The sequence below is a fragment of the Mercurialis annua genome, linkage group LG2 (genome assembly GCF_937616625.2).
Source record: "Mercurialis annua linkage group LG2, ddMerAnnu1.2, whole genome shotgun sequence".
Classification (NCBI taxonomy): Eukaryota; Viridiplantae; Streptophyta; class Magnoliopsida; order Malpighiales; family Euphorbiaceae; genus Mercurialis; species Mercurialis annua.
Genome location: NC_065571.1, coordinates 48,660,336 through 48,679,758, shown reverse-complemented (window position 1 = coordinate 48,679,758; position 19,423 = coordinate 48,660,336). Strand labels below are relative to the sequence as shown.

The 19,423-nt window shown below is 37.6% G+C and overlaps 2 protein-coding genes across 3 annotated transcripts; one reads left to right on the top strand and one right to left on the bottom strand.

The window, feature by feature from the left end:
• Nucleotides 1–2,463: 2,463 nt before the first annotated feature.
• LOC126668660 (E3 ubiquitin-protein ligase SINA-like 10) lies at nt 2,464–4,807 on the top strand. Its single transcript, XM_050361848.1, has 3 exons — nt 2,464–2,550; nt 2,625–3,144; nt 4,635–4,807. Exons 1-3 carry the CDS (start codon nt 2,464–2,466, stop codon nt 4,805–4,807), a joined length of 780 nt encoding a protein of 259 aa, XP_050217805.1.
• An 11,145-nt stretch (nt 4,808–15,952) lies between these two features.
• Nucleotides 15,953–18,842, bottom strand: LOC126666711 (probable nucleoredoxin 3). 2 transcript variants are annotated; one of them, XM_050359560.2, is made up of 4 exons: nt 18,731–18,842; nt 17,569–17,725; nt 16,938–17,417; nt 15,953–16,864 (listed from the first exon to the last, which is right to left on the bottom strand). In XM_050359560.2, the coding sequence occupies exons 2-4, from the start codon at nt 17,656–17,658 to the stop codon at nt 16,280–16,282; spliced, it is 1,155 nt and encodes a 384-aa protein (XP_050215517.1). In that variant the 5' UTR covers nt 17,659–17,725; nt 18,731–18,842; the 3' UTR covers nt 15,953–16,279. The 2 variants fall into 2 exon arrangements, with proteins under 2 accessions (XP_050215517.1, XP_050215519.1); XM_050359562.2 differs by having other exon boundaries at nt 17,569–17,720.
• Between the last annotated feature and the right edge of the window lie 581 nt (nt 18,843–19,423).

Below are 19,423 nucleotides of genomic sequence, written 5' to 3'. Positions count from 1 at the left end.
GACAAACAGATTTTTGGGAGCAAGATTAATTCGCGGTTGTGCCCTAAAATTAGGAAAAAACTGGACAAGATAATTGAAGAGGGTTGGAATTACACCGCACACCCTGCCGGCAGTCCTCAAGTGCAAGTTATAGGTCCCGGAGGTCAGTTCGTGGTAAATTTGGATGAAAGGACTTGCACATGTAGGCGTTGGGACCTCACTGGGATTCCATGCGTTCACGCATGCCCCTGTATTTATGAGAACAATGAGGTCCCAGAGAACTATGTGGACGACTGCTACACAAAAGCCACCTACCAAAAAGTGTACAGCTATGTTATCAACCCTTTGAATGGGGCTGATATGTGGGAAACCGATCCAAATCCATTCCATATCATAGTTCCTCCCTCGCCTGTGCAAACAAAGAAGCGGGGTAGAAAATCGACGGTAAGACGAAAGAAAGCGGAAGAGCTAGAGCAGCAACATGAACAGACTGTACAGGAGGCCCATGCAAAGAGGGCAAAGTTAGGACGTAAGGGGCTTCAGAAGGTTAAATGCAGTAAATGTAACCGATTTGGCCACAACAAACGCACGTGCAAAAAGGACAATGAGCAGGCTGCATGTGGGGGTGACACTCAGCCAGAAGCAAGAGCTGCAGGGGATGAAACAGGGGGAGAAGCACCAGATGCAGGGGAGGTTCCAGGTGGGGAGTTTGGAACTGGAGAGCAGGCCCCAACAGGAGAGTCTGGCGTACACCTAAGTGGAGCCTATTCTGCAACAGAACAAGCCTCGGTTGAACAGCAAGGTGTAGGGGAACCCAGTCATGACACTTCTACACAAGCTGCTCGAGCTGCTAAGAGAAAAGGAAAGAGGCCTGCTGGTCGAGAAGTCCCTTCGCGATACAGGGACTGTTTGAGGAAACGAACAACGAACAAGTAGTGCAACAAAACAGATGGATGTATATTTTGTACCATGTGCTTTTTGTTAAGGAACGTTTTTTGTTTTGGGCAACACATGGATATATTTTACTAGATGCCCCAACTTTGTTGTGTTTAGAAGCGTACGGTGGTGTATGTGCAAATGTAAATGGTTGGAAATGTTATTCTGAATGGTTTTTATTTGTAAATGAAGTTGGTTTATGATTGTCTTTAATTGTGCCAGATTATGGTTGTCTTTTATTGTCATACGCTTGAGTGAAAGTATAATATCCTACGGCCCTCCATGTATTAGCAATAATCAATCATGGACCCTTTTGTTTTCTTATATGATCAAGCATGGACCCTAATATTTCATTATTTTAACAGACCTAGCCCCTATGAAAAACAACCCAATCATCCTTGGCCCACAGTGTGGCCCATAAATATCCGCCTACAACTCATCCAGCCCCACTCATCCAGTGTTAACGCTTACAACTCAACTCAAAAGTTACAACCAAAAATGGAAGGAGTAGCTGCACAAGTGGTTTGCGATTGCGGAATCCCATGTCGCCTACAGATTTCTTCAACGGATAGGAACCCTGGTCGAAGATTTTACACTTGTTCAAAGCGAACTGTAAGTAATTCATGTGCTTTACAAAAAAATTCAAACTGTAAGTAATTTACATTAATTTTTTGACCTTACTTCGCCTTTTATTTTTTCGAACTAAATTTGCCAGAATCAGTGTGATTTTTTTGCCTGGCTAGAGAATGACATGCCTTACCAAATGTCGGTGGTCCGAAACTTGAAACTTGACCTCCATGTCATGACTGTTGAACTGGAGGAGGCCAAAAGTTTGCTTGCTGCTAAAAAGGACGAGTTCCAGGGATTGAAGGAGTCCCATGAAATGTACATAGACGAAAATCAGGGATTGAAGGAGTCCATTGAGATGTATCGCGATGAAAATGGAATCTTGTTTGAGGAAAGCGGTCTACTTTTTATGGAGATAGACATACTGAAGGGCCAGATCAAGGACATGGAGGTCAAGTGTGCAGACTTGAAGAGGTCAACCAGGATCATGAAGTTTGGTTTTTGTGCTGCTTGTGCAGTTGCAGGATGCAGTGTAGGCTTGCATTGCATGAGGAAAAATTGAATAATTATTAAATGATGTTGCTTCATTATTATTATGGGTTGTAATGCTACATATATTAATTAAATAATTTTTAATTTCAGACAGTGTTTTTTTAATTATGATAGAGCAATTAATTAAATATGCTAGAGTAATTATTAATGATGTTTTACAGCCCAATATCGCTAATTATACATACTGACTTGTCTTATCAGCATTAATGTTGTTTAAGAAACCAATATACCCTTTCATTAACCAAAATCGTCATTAATGACATCCACTCACTTGGGAAACAACACACCGCTTAAGTGAAGAATATGAAAAGACATCTATCCAACTTCTTTAAATATGTAATCATGCTTACTTACTAACACACACAAAGACACTTATCATTCATACTTAAAGTGATCCACTTTCGCCTTCATCTTCAAAACAACGCAGCAATGCCTGATAATACAGTCCGTTCGTTTGATCTTGAACTCATGGACTGTGCCGTATGCTGTGAACCTCTACGCCCTCCCATTATTCAGGTTTGACCCCACATCATTTATATATTTATTCACTTTAGGTTATTCTTAATTTTCTAACTTTTCCTTTTCTTCAGTGTCAGAATGGACATGCAACATGCAACTCCTGCTCTGTGAAGATGGGTAAATGTCATGCTTGCACTTTGCCAATCGGACCGATGCGCTGTCGGATAATGGAAGCAGTCGTGGAGTCTTTAACGGTTTACTGCCAGAACAGAGTATATGGTTGCCAAGAAAGCTTCAATTACGACGAGAAGACAGATCACGAGAAATACTGCTCTTTTATAGAGTGTTCATGCCCGATTCCAGAGTGCAATGTGAAGGGCTCGTCCGAAACCATTTATGCTCACTGCAAAGAGTTGCATAAAGATATTCTCACACTATTTAACTTTGGACGTAAATTTGCAGTTTCTGTGGACATGCATGATAGGGGTTTGCTTCTCCAAGAAGAACAATCAGACGTTGTGTTTGTTCTGAACAACACGAAGTGCTCTTATGGGAATATTATAACAGTGTTTTGTCTCGGGCCATTGTCAAACGGAAGCTGCCCTTATGACATCGAAGTGAAGTTTGATGAATCGTCAGTGCATGATAAGAGTATTTTTACTCCTATCTTTAGCGTCGTTTCCGCATGCTTTATTAACGTTTTATCACGGTTTTATGGTATTTCGTATGCCTTATTACGTGTTTTAGTATTTCAGGTACTTAGGAGCATTGCGGAAGCATTTTGGTGCAAAAGTTGGAAAAGACGACAAAAGCGATGCGGAAGCTCATTTGCAAATCTGAAAAGCTGACCCCGGGGCACTAATTGACCAATTTGGACTAGCTAGAAGCCTCAAATGAACTCGTGATCTTCATCAAAGTTAAAGTAGACGTCCTGAGCTTTCCAACGGTTCAAGAATCGACTTAATCGGACATTTCTACACCGAGTTACGAAGGTTTGAAGATCGAGATTTGGAGCAGAAAATGGCAGCTCGAATCGGGCTTCTCATTTAGCCCAAGGAGCTCTATTCGAGCTTGGGCTTGCTGGAATGGGGAAATCTTAATTCAAGATGCATTAAGGCTTTATTAATTTGCTATTTTGGGCCCAACACATGTGTAAATGAATGTTTGTCTTTTTCCTTCTTTTGTTAGTACTATATAAGGGGCCTTATCTCTATTTTAGGTATAGAAGATTTACCTAGACTTTATTCTAATATTGTACTTTTGAATCTTCTCCTAATTTTAGTCTTCTTCTTCAATAGAATTTCCAGATTTTTATTTCCTCCATTGTTGAGATCTTTGAAGCTTCATTGAATGAACAAGTTTTATTTTCTATTACAATTATTATTTGTGGGTTTTTCATCTTATTGTAAGTACTCTTTACCCATGTCTTCCATTTATCATTTTGTTGATTTAGCTCTTGAAATGTGTAACTAATCCCCCATGTTTGGGGGTTGAGATGATTTCCTTCTTGTTATGTTAAATGGTATGGTGATTGGTTAAATGCTTGTTCTAATTCTAGTTCCTAATGCTTGTGTTAGCCTAGCTATCTAATGCATGATTTAGTGTTTGCTTGACTCATTGAGAAATGGTTAGGTGAATAGACTTTGGAATTAGAAGCCTAGATTGTAATACCACGAGAGTGGATTAGGATTTAGGTGACCTTGAGTTTGTTGATTAATTGATGTTGGGTAATTGGTTTTGTTTAGTATCACGAGAGTGAGTTAGGCATTAATTGATTACTTGATGATTGATTTTGTCGTTCTTAGAGGCTCGAGAGAGCGGGAACGGTGCGCTAGGCACAACTCGGCCCTTGCTATATACCAATTTATCCATTACCATGTATGCATGACCTAGGAATGATTTCAACCCCTAGACATCTTTTACTTATTGATTAAACTTGTTCTTATTTTAGTTGTTCGAATTGTTAGTTTAATTGTTTAGTGCCTATTTAGTGTTAATCTTACTTGAACTTCACCATTCGAGTTTCGCTAAACGAATTGAATCGCAACTAAAATTCATTCTCATCAATCGCTCTAGATTCACTCCTCGTGGGATCGATTCCGACTTCCGGATTATTACAAGTTGTGCTTTTTGCTCAACAGTGCACAGGTTTCATTCTTCTACCAAGAATTTTCAAGACACTAACAAGTATTACCGTTCATTGACAGGATTCCTTCTTGATAGTAGCGACCAAGAGTTTTTTGCTGACGGGTTGATCAAGATGGAAATTTCGGTATATCGATCGTTGGAGCTTGGTTCTGCAGATGATGTTTAACGCTGCCCTTAGTCAACATGTTTTCTGGTTTTCTGTTGTAATTTGGAATATTCTAGTATAGGTTTTATTTTTTTGCTTGATGAATATTGTAGTATCGTTGATGAATATTATAGTTGTAATTCGTAGTTGTTTTATTTTGGAAATTTTTTTATATAATGGTTGATTGATATATGTTGTATCTTTATGGTTGACTAATTTTCATTATTGATGTACATGATGTTTTAATAAATTTCAAAAGTGCGTATTTATTGAAGGGTCCAAAGATGATCAGTAAGAATACATGAGGGTCCATGGCGGATTATAAAATAAAAGTATAGGGTCCATATGTAATTATCAGTTTCAAGGAACATGTAGGTCGTTTCAAACGAACCGAACGACGATAACTACAAACTTTACTCAATTTCAATAACAATAACAACCAATATTAAAAACAAAACAGCAATAACATAAGCAAACAATACATTCCAAGTTTGTAATCAACATTCATTTTGATCTAAAATCCAAATTGTCACTAATAATATAAAATGCAACATACATATTAACCTAAAAGGTTACAAATGTTGTTTCATATGGCCCAAAAATAGGTCAATCTAGTGTCTCGGCCTTCAGTCTGACCCACCAATCTGCTGCTGCTCCTCCGAGGGTTCTTCAACTGCTTCAATTTGCAGCAAATCCAGTGGTTCACCTTCTTCTTGACCTTCAATATGCAGGACCTCCACTGGTTCACCGGGACCTTCAATCTGCAGCACCTCCACTGCTTCCACAGGACCTTCAATCTGCAGCACCCCCACCGGTTCAGCCTCACCAACACCCTGTTGCTCCAATGCATCATCCCCATCTTCAAGTTCTTTCAACTCAAATAATGTGTGTCCAAATACAGGCCTTAGGTTGCACACGTCAACACAGCTTAACTTCCTAACATACACATCAACACTACCATCTTGTGTTCCAGCCAGTGCCATGTCCATGACATGGTCATCATTTTCCATGGGAATTAATTCTTCAGTATACATGCCAGCCCGCCTCCAATAATACATTAACAATCCCTCGACCTTCAATTCAAGTAACCACTTATCTAGACTATTTAATCCTATATCCTCAATATGAAATTTTCTAACAGCCAAATCCTCATTAAAATAACCAAAGTCTTCAAACTGTCCATTGTAGTTCAGAATAATTTCGAAGACCTCAAAAAGACAATCTTCAGTAGAAGCTGCTCAAACCAACAAATAAACAAAGACCAATTTTTAATTAATGAACCAGTGAAAACCAAACCAAAACAACAGGCAATGACGAACAAGAAATAAAATACCAATAAAATTCAAAAAAAATCACCAACGAACCAAACACAACTCAAAAAAAATTTCTTCCGGCGAAAAAACACACACATACCTTTTCGTTTCTTCCCTTTTCTGTCTTCTTTTCCCATTTTTTTCATTTCTGTGGATCCCATTTTCTATTAAAGAACAGAGACCTCGAAAAATATTTAGACAAGAAAGGGCCACAAGCAAACGAAGAAAAACGAAGAACTGAATAGGGGCGAAATAACACACAAGATGGAAGAGAAGAAGATGAAGACGATGGACGGCGATAAGAGTGCAGGAGTAGTAGACCTAGGGCAAGGAACGAAAAAAAAAGGAACAAGACGAAGACAGGATGAAATATTTGAAAATATGACAATTAAAGAGAATGAGGGGGAATAGAGGGAAAAGTTAAAAATGTTAGAGAGAGAAAGTGATTTTTAACCGAGCGGTAAAAATGATTTTTTTTTTTTTTGAAAAAAGTCAACCGACACAACCTTACACAGCCTTACACATTCTTACACATGTCTGACATGCATGCAGAGTGACTTGCAGAGCCGTCAGTGAATATATCGTGCCACGTCATCATTTTGCCAAAATATCGGCGAGAAATGGGCTCAGGGGGTTTACGTGCAGCCGTCACAAAGAATAGGGGGTTTACTGATCGTTTTTTTTTATCAGGGGGTTTATCGTAAGGTACCCCTAAAGTCAGGGTCCGTGGGTGATTATTAGCCGAAGAAAAGCTTAACATTTTGTTCGGTAACTAATCTTTTTTAAGACTGGCTAACTTGGATGAAGTACATTCTTTTGACAAGAAAATAAGAGTGACCAACGCCCAAGATACCAGGTCAAAATTTATGTTTAACACTTTTAGAAAGATCATTTTTTTTCATGTATTAGGTTCAACATAAAATCATAGGTAAGCTCAGTGTTTTAAAAACCGAACCGGTGAGGCCACCGGTTTCCGGTTCAATGACCGGTTCAACCGGTTTAATAAATTTAAAAAAATTTGAAAAAAATTCTGCTTGACCGGATTTTTACCGGTTCAATCCGGTTCAACACCCGGTTTTTTACCGGTTCATACAGGTCCAATCCGGTTCAACCCGGTCCAATCCGGTTCAATTAAAAGATCCGGTTTTTTGCCTTTTCAGACCGGACCACTGACCGGTTCGCGGTTCAACCGGTCCGACCGGCTGGTCCGGTCCGGTTTTTAAAACACTGGGTAAGCTCTACCAGCAGGGATGTCTATTGACCAGAAAAGAAAAAAACATGCTAAAAAATCTAGTATAATGAAAAATAAAATTGACAATTTGAATATAAAGCAAAATCAAGATTTTAAGGGCAATTAATCTTGAAATACTTTCTACTTTTGAAATCTGATAAAAGACATTGATTAACATCAGTTTTAGTTAGTCTACTAAAACCACGAGCATCGTCAACATTATTAGAGTGCTTTGATGGTCCATCACCAATAACAGCTAATGTGCGAAAGAGTTAGGGTACTGTCGATAACTTACTTGCAATTGAAAGGCTTTTATTTTGACTAGTTTCGCATTACGTGCTATGCACGTGGCTCGTAACGTAATTCGTCAATGAACATATTAATAAATTTATTATAGTTAAATTAATTTTTTTATTTATAATTAATATTAAATTAGTTAAGAATTTTTGTAAAAGTAAATATAATATATTCGGTTATCAATTTTTTTTTCATATTAAATTTATTCTTCTTTTGGTTTTATAATAACCATAATTAAATAATTAATTTAATTTAATTAATAATATCTTTAAAATAATAAGATAGAAATGTGTAGTTCAATCAAACTAAAAGATAGATATTCCTACTAATTTGTAAACAATTTAGTTATTGTTTACATACTAAAAAACTAAATTGGAGATAATTTAGCTACCTATTTTAATTAGGACTTTAATTATAATAGTAATTAATTAAATAACTAATTAGTTAATGACTATAAAACCTTTATTTAGTAGTAAACTGAAAAGGATTATTCAGTAAATTTGACTGTCCCCCCCATCCGTGCTTTTATATATAGTATAGATAGATATACTTTTTCTCATCTTTCATACCATTGTAACAAGCCTCTAGCAGCATTAAGCAAACAAAACATATGATAGGAAACAAAGTAATATCAAACATCAATATGAAAAGATGGTGTTAAATAAGCGATATCGTCTTCGTCTTTTGGCTTACTGCTCAGGCTCAGGCTATACCCAACTGAAACGGCAAAGATAGGTCTATTTACTCGTTAGAATCATGCTTCAATGCTGACCAGAGACCTCCGTCAAATTGAGAATAAACTGCTGTTCTAGAATGAAAGCTGCTTTTACCCATCTTTCATATGAAATTTGGTGTGAGCGGCATGAGTAGGGGTGAGCATCGGTCGGTTCGGTTTAAATTTTTTCCGTTTTTCGGTTTGAAAAATTCCCAGACCGAACCGAACCAAATCGAAAATTTTGGTTCGGTACGGTTCGGTTAAAACCGAATTTCACTATTTTTTATTTTTTTATATTAAAATTAATTGAAATATTAAATAATTAGAGTCTAATAAACTTCCATATATGTTTAAATAACAATTATTAACTCATATATCAACAATAATTAAGATATAAAAACAAAAAAACATATATTGAGCAGTGCTCCATTAAAGAGAGTGTATCTTTGCATAGATCTGCCGTCAAATTTCCCCATACTCCATCTTTACTTATATGTTACTCCTTTTATTTATTTGCAGATAATCTTTTTATCTGGCTCATATTCATGGCTGCTTCTTCCCCCTATATCTCAAAAAATCCCTTCTCTCCTCTCCTAAATACTGAAAATCCCTCTGTTAACGATCTTATTGAGAAAACTCGAAGGATGTCTGTTTCAGATCCTGTTCTGGAGTTAGAACCGGCTGTTGACTCTCTTCCTTCTATGTACAACTGGGTTTTACTTGGTAAAATTTTTACCAAAAAACCTATATCTGATGAAGAAGTGCACAGCTGGGTGCATGCAGAGTGGAAGTTAGCTGGAAATGTTCAAATTGAATGTACTTCTCTGGGAGTTTACTCTTTTGCTCTTGAGCAAAAAAATGATTACGAGAAAGTACTACGTGAACGAGCTTGGGTCATTCAAAACCAACATATTGCTTTGAAGGAATGGCCAGCAAATCAAACTCTCAGGAGTATTGGATTCAGGACAACTACATTCTGGGTACAAGTCCATGGTCTCCCAAGGAATCAACTCACTGCAGCAAATGCTAGAAATATTGGTAAACTTTTTCCTCGCCTGCATGAAGTAGATTTTGATTCTTCCAACCCTATCTGGAGGCAACAGTTTCTTCGGTTAAGGGTGGATGTATTCACAGACAGACCATTTCTAAGGGGTTTCCTTAATAAACCTCGCACCACCCAGGAATTTTGGGGAGATTTCAGGTATGAAAACTTTCCTGATTGTTGTTTTTACTGTGGTATGATGAATCATATGATCAGGCAATGCAAGTATCGCATCCAGAATGAGTTTAATGGCTATCGTTTACCACAAGGAAAACCTCTTCCGTTTGGTCTATGGCTTAGTGCAGCTCCTCTCATTCATTCTTCGAAGGTTACTAACAAAGCTGATCATTTAGCCCATTTCAAATTTGGACCTAATCCTCGGAAACCTAGTGTTGGTCAGAATCATCATAGGGTTCAAGGTCTCAAATTGAAAGAGAAGCTGAAGGAGAAGGTGAACAGTGAACATCAAGTGGAGTGCATGCAAAAAACTGTTCCATTATCTGTGACACCTCATCCCCTAGAGGTAGTGGAAGATAATATCAGTAGTTTAAAGTTCCAAGGTGTAATTGTTGAGCCGCCAATGTCAGAAACTCTGGAGTTTGCCTTGGGTCCGAAGGAAAGAAATCTGGTGTCAGTAAATGTTCCTTTGGTCTGTCCTAATTCACAGACACCTGTCCAAAATCATCAAACACTTTTACAATCAGGTACTTTTCACTTTTCTGCGGATAAGGTGGTTAACCCAACTTTTGTCATTCACACGTCCTCATCCAACCAACCTCCACCTGGGTTTCCTCCTATAACACAAAGGCTTTTTCCTAAGCCAGGCCCAATACATTTACCTCCCTACTTGATCAAAATCCTAAGCCCACGTCTTAGGGCTAAGTACCAATCTGAAGTAACTGCTCCTATTCTATCTGAAATGGAACAAATAGAAGTTTGTCTGGATCTTCTGTATCGCAATGATCCTAAGAATCCCAATGCCTCGGAGGAAAGGAATGCTTCTTACCAAGCTGAAATTGGTTACCTGTTTCAAGAAGTATGCAAATCTGATTACACCTTACCTTTGCCTCCCCATGTTACTTCAACTGTGGGTATTCTCCCAACGAAAGTGTCCAAATCATTGGCTACAACCACTTACTGGAAGAGATTTCAAACCATGGAGGATCATCTGGGAAAACAAGTCCATGACATTGAGAGTGATATTGCAATGGGGAAACGCAGAATGGAGTTCATTCCACCTGAAGATCAACGTCAATCTAAGCAGCTGAAGCTTGGATCACCTATTCCTGTCGAATTTGTTTGTGATGACTTTGATCCTTTAACTTTTCTGAGGGACATGGAGACCAACCCTTCAAGGTCTCCTGATGAGCCATGAGAATCCTGTCTTGGAATTGTCAGGGTTTAGGGAACGCCCTGACAATTCAACAGCTTCTTAAGCTGCATAAGGATCATGTTCCTGAGGTTATTTTTTTGATGGAAACTAAACATATAGTTTCTAATAGAACTCCATGGGTTAAGAAATTGGGGTTTGTAAATATATTTTGTGTTGATCCGGTGGGTTCAGCAGGAGGGCTTTGCTTGCTGTGGAGTTCAGAGGTGAATTTGACAATTCAGATGTTTGATACCTTCTTCATTTACTGCTCTTTTGGTTCCAGTTCTGGGTTTCATTATGATGCTTTTTTCTGTCATTTGAACACTAGGCAGTCTATTAGGGAGGGTCAATTTCAGATTTTGAAATCCATTCAGCTTCAGCATAGGCTTGCTTCTCTTTTTGTTGGAGACTTTAATGACTATGTAAACCAAGAAGAAAAACTTGGTGGTCTCCCTTTTGATTATAATCAGCATGTAATCTTTCAAGCTTTTATTAATGATATGCTTCTCTATGATTTGGGTTATTTGGGTCCTGCGTTTACTTGGTGTAATAGGCGCTCATTCCCTTTTATGATTCAAGAACGTATTGATAGGTGTTTAGCAAATGCTGAGTGGTTATCTGAGTATAAATTTGCTACTGTTTCCCATCTGGATGATATAGGGTCTGACCATCGTGCATTGCTTCTCAACTTTGATTCCCGGTTCAAGAGGCCACCAAAGCATTTTTATTTTGATCAAAATTGGGTTGGTAATGAGAATATCACGAACATTATCACTGAAAATTGGTCCAAGCCAGTTATAGGATCGTATATGTTTAGAGTGTTTTCAAAGTTAAAGATGTGTAGGCATGGTATTGTTAATTGGCAAGTTAATAACAAACATGTTACCAATGCAGCGAAGAACATAGTCCGTTTTTCTTCATCTTTAGCTTCAGCTAAATCAAAGCCAGTGCACTTAATAGATTGGACTGAAATTAGAAGGCTAGAATTACAACTTTGCTTAGCTAGATCCCAAGAGGAAACCTTTTGGAAGCAAAAGTCTAGGCAACTCTGGCTAAAGCTAGGGGATAATAACACAAGATTTTTCCATGCATCTACAAAGCACAGGCATAAGAAAAATACAATCAAAGGGATAATGGATTATAATAGTATCTGGCATTATGATCCGGCCTCCATCAATAATATCATTATTCAACATTTTCAGGAACAATATTCAACTTCGTCCCCATCTCCTCTGTCAGAGGTATTTTCCACTTTTCCTGCTCAAATCACTCCCCTTATGAATGCTTCTCTATGCCAGCATGTTACTGTTGATGAAATTCGTAATGCAGTTTTTTCCATTAATCCCACAAAAGCACCAGGGAGTGATGGCTTCACTGCTTTATTTTTTCAGCAATATTGGCATATTATACAGTGTGATGTTATAGCTTCTATTAAACATTTTTTTAGGGGAGGGCATATGCTCAAAAACTTTAATCATACTGTAATCTCTTTAATTCCTAAGATCCCTCATCCTCAAGTAGTAGCTGATTATAGACCTATTAGCCTGTGTTCTGTTTATTATAAAATCATATCAAAAATCTTAACTTCAAGACTCCAATCAGTTATCCCTAGTGTTTTGTCCAAAGCTCAAAATGCTTTTACTAAAGGTAGGTCTATCTCTGACAACATTCTTCTTGTTCATGAAGTTATGCATTTTCTTAAAACTAAGGCTGCTAGCAATAACAAATTCATGGCTCTAAAATTGGATGTTAGCAAGGCTTATGACAGGCTAGAATGGAACTATATTAGGGATATATTAGCTAGGTGGGGTTTCAATCAGCAGATTATTAATTGGATTATGCAGTGTATTACTTCTGTTTCCTATTCCATCTGTATCAATGGGGGATATCATGGTTTTATTGTTCCATCTCGTGGATTAAGACAAGGAGACCCCCTATCTCCTCTCCTTTATGTGCTCTGCTCAGAGGGTCTTACTCATATTTTACAAGCTGCGGCTCAATCCAATAGTCTTTCTGGTATTAGGATTAATTCTCACTGTCCAATGTTAACTCATTTACTTTTTGCTGATGACACAATAATCTTTTCAAAAGCCACTATGCCAGCTATTCAGTCCATTAAAGATTTACTGTCTTCGTATGGGCGTATGAGTGGTCAGCATATTAACTTTAGTAAGTCAGCAGTCTTTTTCAGTTCTGATGTTGACATGTTTCAAAGGCAGTTGTTCAGTAATTTTCTGGGTATTTTGCAACATTCCCCGCATGGCAAGTATCTAGGGCTTCCTTTTCAGTTTTTGAGGTCGAAGAATAATACATTTGCAGGAATTGTTTCTCATGTTGCTAAGAAGCTTCATGGTTGGAAACAGTCCTTCCTGTCTTCTGCAGGAAAAGAAATTCTGATCAAATCTGTTGCCACTGCCATTCCTATTTATGCTATGATGAGTTTCATCATTCCTAAATCTCTTTGTCATCGTTTAAACCAATTAATTCGGCAATTTTGGTGGGGCCAACTAAAAGAAGAACATAAAATGTGCTGGATTTCTTGGAGGAAAATGTGTCGTAGTAAATGGGAGGGAGGATTAGGGTTTAAGGATCTCGAAGCTTTTAATCATGCGCTTCTTGCGAAACAAGTTTGGCGGATTCTTCAAAATCCAGATTCCTTGTTATTTCAGGTTTATAAAGGCAAATATTTTCATTCTTCTTCCTTTCATGAAGCTCCTTTGGGTGCTCGGCCTTCTTGGGGATGGCGTAGTTTGAGATGGGGTTATCAATTGCTAGTAAAAGGTCTACGGTGGAAAATTTCTGATGGAAAATCTGTTAGATGTTTAGACCCGTGGATTCCAGGATCTTACCCTTTCCTACCTTCCAATCCCTTGTTACTTCGGAATTCCAATTGTTTTGTTGAAGAGTTTATTGACCAGGGTTCTAGATCATGGAATCATTCTTTACTGTCTTTACATTTTTCTCCAGAGGATGTTCATAAAATTCTTTCCATCCCTTTGTCCTATTGGCCTTGTCCTGATAAGCTAGCTTGGAATTTTACTCCTTCAGGTCAATATACAGTAAAGTCGGGTTATTATGTGGCGTTTCATAGCCAATTCAGGGAATATGATTCCTTAATCCCTACTTTGTCAAAAAAGGACTGGCAGTTTTTATGGAATTTAAAGATTCCTCGGAAAATCATCATATTTTTGTGGAGATGTCTACACAATGGAATTCCATCGGCCCAAAATCTTAACTATCGTCTCCACAAAAACTTGCGCTGTATTGTTTGTGATCAAGATGAATCTATTTCTCATATTCTTTTTCATTGCCCTAGAGCTCAAGCAATCTGGTTTGCCTCCTCTTTCAGTTTTCGTCCTTTTGGGGAGGCAAGCCATTCTTTTGCTGATTACTGGGTTCGTATAGTTCAGGATTTGTATCATCTAGGAGGAATGGCTTCAGTTCAACTATTCAGTTTCCACCTCTGGTTTATTTGGAAAGCTAGAAATAATATGCTGTTTCGTTCTCAGACTTGGTCAGTCTCAGAGGTTATTCTTCTAAGTTCTGAAGCTTCTAAGGAATTTCAAGATTCTCAGTATGTACTTCCGTCAGTTTCCTCTGCTTTGCGCAATCATCATCGTCCTTCTGCTTCAATTGCATCCAATAATTGTATTACAATTTCTTATGATGCGGCTGTTGCAACCACGCAAAAATTTGGCGCTATAGGAGTTATTGCTAAAAACTCTCGGGGTTCTGTAATCTCCAGATTTTCTGCTGTGTTTCGTCATATATGGGATCCGGGAATTTTAGAACTGTTAGCCTTAAGAGAAGCTTTGAATTGGGCCAGAAGTCAATCTTGGAATTACGTTCGGTTTGAAGGTGACGCTCTCCAAGTGTCTAATACTATTAATGCTAGAATATGTGATAATATTTTCTGGCAAGACATTTGTGACGATATTTGGCGTCTTTCAGATTCCTTTGTATCAACGGAATTTCAGTATATCCCTCGCTCAGCTAATAAGGAAGCACATAAGTGGGCGCAGAGAGCTAAATTTTCTTTTATTGCTTCCTTAGCTTATTCTTAGCTCATTTTTGTTTGTTCTATTTGGCTAGCCATTTTTTAATGGCTTTTTTGTATCTTTATATCTTTGGATAAAAAAAAAAAAAAAAATTTGGTTAATTCGGTTTTTCGGTCGGTTTGGTTTTCAAAACACCCAAACCAAACCGAACACCGAACACCAAACTTTACCTAAAGTAGAAACCGAACCAAACTGTTTTTGCCGAAAAACCGAACCAAACAACGAAGTTCGGTTCGGTTCGGTTTCGGTTTGGTTCTATTCTTGCTCACCCCTAGGCATGAGTGGATAGTTCTTGATGGGACTCTCCTACTAAAAATATACTGAATTTCATGAAAACTGATTATTGCAAATAAAACTTTATTACTATATTAAATAGAATATTGAGGATTAGCTGGAGTAATTATGACGCGATTGTAATTTATGATTGCATGTATTAACTCTTTTGAAGAAAAAAATAAAAGTTGTTTGAATGGAAGATGAGAAGTTCATGATGTTTTGGAAATGAAAAGCTTTAGAGGAGTTGCTCCACGTCTAAAATAGATTAATTCAGCTAAGTAAATTGGAGTTTAATGGACTTGAGATGGAATAGTAAATGTCGTTTAAGAGTTGTGTGAATTAAATAGAGTTACACATGTAAACGAAGAGTTCTTTAACGTTTTAGAGTTTTAGAATTTTACAAGTCCACATGTCAACATAATAGAATTAGGGGTGTGCAAAACCGAACCGAAACCGAAAAACTGAACCGAACCGACAAATTCGGTTCGGTTCGGTTCGGTTTGAGATTTCAAAGAAATTTCGGTTGGTCGGTTCGGTTTTGAGTTAAAAAAATTTCAAACAGATTTCTATATAAACCGAACCGAAATAACCGAACCAAACCAAAATAACCGACCGAACCGAATGGTTTGGTTCAGTTCGGTTTGAAATTTTTTCTTTTCCTAAAATTTCGGTTCGGTTCGGTTTTTAAAAAAGGCCAAAATCCGGTTCGGTTCAGTTCGGTTTGAACCGAATGCACACCCCTAAATAGAATGCCACTTGTTATAATTGTGTGAAAAGTTTTTTGGGAGCTCAGAATTATAGTATAGTATAGATATAGATTATTAAAATATCACAAACTCGTAAGTCTAATTAATTTATAAAAGAATTAATCAATGTAACTATATATTTAATATGACAGTAAACATAAATCTCCATTTGAGAAAAAAAAGACAAATATATTCAACTTATACTGTATAATAACCGGTTTAACAGTACTCAGCAGTACAGCAACCTTTACTCCAATTTTCTTGGAACTATGTTGTTCTTTCTCATCACTTTTGGCTTTATGCAGCAGTCAATAATTGTATTCTTGATTCAACTCTTTTTCTAAGACTAAGATTAGACCTTTATATATGTATGCACTTGAACGAAGTAAAACTACAGTCATGCAAGTCAAACACAACTGCTGTACTACAGTTATACATGTATTCTATAAATTTCCTTGTTGCACACATGCAGGATGAAGGTCGTAATCACACACGTCGCACGAGAAGGCCCAGAACCTCCCCTGTCTCTTACAGCAGTCGCATACGTATGCTCTTGCCATGTCCAGTTTCAGCGCGTGTTCGTGCTTTCTATCTTTCACTTGTTGCGGCAATGCCTCTCCTTCTTCTTTCAACTCCGCTTCTATCTCTATAATCCTCCTTTCTGTAAATGGATAGCCCTTGGCCCCATACAAAGATATCATCCCTTTCCCGTCCGTGCTCATAGTCTTCCCGTCCTCTCCGATCATCACTAAAGCTGGAATCCCTTTGATGTGGAAGATCCTACTTAAGTCCTGTCGCGTCCTGTCCTCGTATGGAATAGCAAGCCATGGCATGTTACTTAGGTTGATATTGAATTCCATAATGTCTCGATCTGTGGAGACCAAAATAATTTCCAAGCATCCCTCTCTCATGTTTGTCAGCTCTTTGTAAACTTCTATGAGTTGGGCAGTGAAGGCACGGCTAGGAGGGCACCAGTATGCTCCGAAATATAGGCCTATCGTCTTGCCAACAAGCTCGGATACTAATATCTGCACAAAAGAAAAGATCATGTTCCTTCTTCTGAATCCACATACAATAACAATTAGGATATAAGTGAACCACCTTTCTAGCATCTCTAGATATAACATAGTTTCGTCCTTCATGTGCCAAGAGATGTTCTATTTTCCCACCTTTGCGCTTTGCATCATCAATAGCCCTCAATTCCTCTCGTCTCGCCTTATTGAAAGGAAATGCTTCCGAGCCATAGTCTTCTATCAACCCAATAGGGTCTTCGTCAATCAATGTTCCGTCGGAAGCCAATGAAACAAATGAGGGAATTCGATCGATGCTGTAGACACTGCTCAATTGGCCATGCAGTTCTACATCAAATGGAACTGCAAGCCACGGCATGCACTTGAAGTGTTCCTTGAATCCATCCTCTTCACGGTCAAAGGATACAAGGACAATCTCCAGGTTTTTATCCTCAGCTTTTAATATATGATAGAGCTGCACAAGCTGAGGGGTAAAGGCTTGACACGGCCTGCACCAGTTTGCTGAGAAGAAGAGGCAAATTACCTTCCCATCACAAGATGATAATGGCACCTGATATCAGCACGAGATCAAAATACGACTCTTAGTTTTGGTCTTTTAATCATAGAATTGATCAATTGAAGACTCACTTCACTAAGCTAAAGAACAGAATCAAAAAGGAGATAATGGAGAAAATTTGTTTGAGAGTTCCACAAGGACTTACCTTTCCTTCACGAGAGAGAAGAAAATCAACCCCTTTCGACGCTAAGATAGACATAAAGTCTCTGCCGATAACAGGGTTGGGTTCGGACATTATGAATACAAATAAAAGCCAGCATCCACCCTCCCTCTTTTATATGCTTCTCTTGAGACAAGCTGATCTACAATGACCACAGAAGAGTGTTAAACACAACAAGAATCTCCGGCGGTTCACAGAATACTAATCGATTTCTTTATCTATAATTCAAGGATTTGGGGACTACAACTTGCATCAAGCATCTAATGCCAATTCTGTCAGCATCCTTAGTATTATTTTGTTGAGCCACAGAATAAACTTAGGACAGCCTGAGCCTATAATGGTGATTCCTGACCCTAATCCTAATGCTGAATCTACCATCCTTGGAAACAGATAACATATTACTAATGTTGGGGTTATTGATTCTGGAAGTCATTGTACTTTTCCAAAATTGCAAAATGGTCACCGAACAATTTTTTGTTCCAAAATGGTCACTGTATTTTGTGATTGATCACTTCCGGCGATCACCAAATGAAATCCGGTGACTTGTGTCCTATGTGTCTTGCCGGAAGCTTACTCACACCTTCCTCTTTGCCATGTCATTATCGATATCACTCTTATTTTTCTACATCATCATCTTCTTTCCTAATTTTTTAAACATTTTCCGGCAAAAAGAAAGGTGTGAGTCAGCTTCCGGCAAACCACATAGGACAAAAGTCACCGGATTTCATTTAGTGATCGCCCGAAGTTACTAATCACAAAGTACAGTGACCATTTTGGGACAAAATATTGTTCGCTGACCATTTTGCAACTTTGGGAAAGTACATTGACTCCCAGAATCAATAACCTCTAATGTTGTATTAATAATCATATAGTGATGAAGCTGTGCTTGTGTGATCAGACAGCTAAGAAACAGAGAACAAACAGTTTTATCAACTCGGAAACTGCGGCCGTTGATGGTAATAAAAGTTTGGGGTTAACATCATATGTTAAAATGCTTAAACAAAGCAGGTTGGTCGGAGAAAAAAATATTCGCATCAAATAGAAGGAAAAGGCAGCAAGTTGAGATATATGCATGAGCAAGTAGACATGTGAGTTACCAAAATGTGAAAATAGTGATAGAAAGTTGAATATGGGAAGATTAAGTTACCTGGATAATGGAGTGAGGGGGAGTTGAGTTGGGGAAGGAAGAACAAAAATAAATTTACAAGAAATGGAAAAAGAATTAGAAGAGCATAAAAGGAGGTGGGATAAGGAGGAATCTAATTCCCGACTCCTTATTCATACCTCATGCTACTACTCCCACCATTTTTCTTACATCACCTTATTTTACCATAATGCATTTTTTTTTAAAATGTTAATTGATTTTATAAAATCTCAATTGTTAGATGTTAGTTACGGAGACGTTGTTCAAACTCACAACTTTTCAATATTTAGAGATGTCTTATCCATTCAAATTAGGTCCATATTGGCAGCATAATGCATAATTTGATGAGAAATTTACGTATTTATCTTAAAAATAATAATATTTGTATTTTTTTACCTCAACACGGAAAAATTAAAGAAAATAGCTCAAAATTTTGCCAGATTTATGTTTTTAGTCTGGGTATTTAAAAAATTATGAATTTATTCCGTTATTATTTAATTATCATAACATTGTCATACTATTATCATGAATCTTTCTGTAATTGTTTTTACATACGTTATCATACAATAATTATTATAACCTTATCATACTCTATTATTATCTAGTTATCACAACATCATCATACTGCAGTGTTATGATAACGACATAATAATATAGTGATATTAACATAATAATCAGAAATTGTCTTATCATAAT